Here is a 2338-nt window from a genome sequence, read left to right on the forward strand (position 1 = left end):
TGACATTTTTTCATATATAACAATGCTAACCATTTTAATAAGTTTTTCTCAGAAACGATTACTTTTTAGCTATTGCTATTTTTTAGTCGGAAAATCATAGAAATAAACTTTTTCAACGAAATATAAATAAATAATTTCTAAATCAACCTGAAGAAAAGAAAAATTAAGGTTCCTTTAAATTTTCATGTACAATCATTAAACATAAATTTACGTCCTAAATTCTTAATTAAACCTCCCCCCCCTCAAATAAAAAAAAAACATGAACAAAATATGCGATTGTGGAAGACGATGCCTGGCCGCGTTAAACAAGTTCCACAAGATTCAACAGAATGAGATAGTACTGATAAAACATCTACACGTGTGATCTCGATATAGACTATTATTCTGAACCCTCTAGTAATAAGTTAAAAGAAATATATACACTGGAAGTTATTTATGCGTTTTCATTAGAGTCTGACTCACGTCCTCTATACGATTATAAATTTAGAGCATTATTTTTTTTTTATATTTAAAAAATTGCTAATGCTCATTTACCTCTTCAGTAAGCTGTAAAAGTGTAAAACTGGAGAAAAAAATTTGAAATCTTCATCAAGAGTTTCATTTGAGTCATTCATTTGTTCCAATTCGTCCAAGGTGAATGATTCATCTTTCATCTCAAAATCGTCCACTTCAGACGAATCGTCGTCCTCCTCTTCGTCCAATATTGTTCCTAGAGACGAACGGTGACTCCATCTAAATAATATGTTTTGAGGTTTGAAAAGAGGAATGTTTTTTATGACAAAATATACATTTCTATTTTTTCAAAAAGGAATAGAGTTTTTGCAACAAACTCTGATTTTCTAATCCAAATATCTTTGCAACCCAATGTCGAAGACCTTAGATATTTCAAACAAAAATATAAGTTTGAAATATCAAAGGTTATCACCATGAGGTTGCTTAGAAAATTTAAGAATTTGGCAATGACTAAAGCCCTTTACCTGTGCCTGGTCCTAGGGGAGGGTGCCGGGGTAGTCAGGGGCGTACCCAGGGGAGTAACCAAGGGGGTGTTAGCAACACTAATATCTTCCATACTAGCCAGGGGCGCTAATCTTTCAAGCAAATCAGGGGGGATCACTCCCATTTTCATTCTGGAATAAATTTCTTTAAATATTTAAATTTTTAGAATCAGAATAATTCAGATTTTTTCAATATATACAATATATAAGGCGATAATNAATATATAGAAGTTTTAGCTCGTTTATTAACAATACATATATTAAAGTAGTAATTTCTATCTGTCTGTTGTTTGTATTGGTTTTTAAATACTAGACAATTTTGGGTGTTATTTGAAAACAAATTTCCATTTTTTTGCTCCGTTATATTCTATGTAGACGATTGGAAAAAAAATCATCAATTCTTAAATTTTTAAATCAAAAATGCACAAACATGATATATCAACACAGATTTTAATAAACGAAAATACACGACATTTAAAGAAAACAAAAGAGATTTATCAAAAAGAAAATATTTCAGAGCTATAGCAAATCTTGTTTTTATAAAAATAGTAATGAATTATATAAATAACCTTAATTTTACGATAGAAGATTTGCAGAAAAACGGCACTTAAAAAAATCGAATCCCCATAGATTTTAGTTTGTTGCTAATGTCATATGTATTGTACATTAAATGAGAAAAAACCCGGCTGTAATCTTTTACCATGAATATTTTAATTTAGTGACTTTGTTTTTAACATGTGAAAATTGATAAAAACTGTATTGGTATTAAAAACAGCAGCATAAGTTTTAAAGCACATTTCTCACAAATATAAAATAAATTTGATTTTAGAAAATTGAATAAACAGATAAATGAAAGATGCAGAATTATTTTATTTTTATTTCATTATGAATAGGTATTTCTAAAAGCTAATGTCATAATCATAGTTTCTAAAAAATTATAGATTTGTTACATAAGGGTGTACACAAAGGAAGAGAGGTTTATCAAAAAGTTTAAATTTAATTAAAAGTAAATAAATCTCATACATTGTGAATAACCCTGTATGTAAGTATCTAGTTGATATAATAAATAAATAAGCATTGATTATTGCAATCTAAGAGATATCAAATACAATTGATTGTGCAGATATTAAATAAAGTATATCCTTGCATTTGTAATTAGATATATATACTTTACAAGGGTGCAGGGGGTATTTAGGGGCAGGGGGGCGTTTCTGTTTAAATTCACTTCTTATTAGGGACATACCAAATACACAAATCTACCCTCAAATCTTTCTCTTTTCAATTAAATATATCGTTGTTTTCTCTGCTTGAAAAATGTTTAATTCTGAAAATTTATTGATTAA

General features: G+C 28.6%; 1 protein-coding gene across 1 annotated transcript; it reads right to left on the reverse strand.

The window, feature by feature from the left end:
• Positions 1 to 530: 530 nt before the first annotated feature.
• On the reverse strand, positions 531 to 1147 carry LOC111709244 (uncharacterized). The gene is made up of 2 exons (XM_023482871.1): positions 978 to 1147; positions 531 to 732 (listed from the first exon to the last, which is right to left on the reverse strand). The coding sequence occupies exons 1-2, from the start codon at positions 1124 to 1126 to the stop codon at positions 531 to 533; spliced, it is 351 nt and encodes a 116-aa protein (XP_023338639.1). The 5' UTR covers positions 1127 to 1147.
• Between the last annotated feature and the right edge of the window lie 1191 nt (positions 1148 to 2338).

The sequence above is a fragment of the Eurytemora carolleeae genome, unplaced genomic scaffold (assembly GCF_000591075.1).
Source record: "Eurytemora carolleeae unplaced genomic scaffold, Eaff_2.0 scaffold255, whole genome shotgun sequence".
Classification (NCBI taxonomy): Eukaryota; Metazoa; Arthropoda; class Copepoda; order Calanoida; family Temoridae; genus Eurytemora; species Eurytemora carolleeae.

What these genes read in the sequence shown, in the direction of transcription:
- LOC111709244 (XM_023482871.1), bottom strand. Translation starts at nt 1,126, where the DNA reads ATGAAAATGGGAGTGATCCCCCCTGATTTGCTTGAAAGATTAGCGCCC. An exon ending in TCCCCTAGGACCAGGCACAG is followed by an intron (nt 733 to 977) that starts GTAAAGGGCTTT and finishes CATATTATTTAG; the next exon opens with ATGGAGTCACCGTTCGTCTC.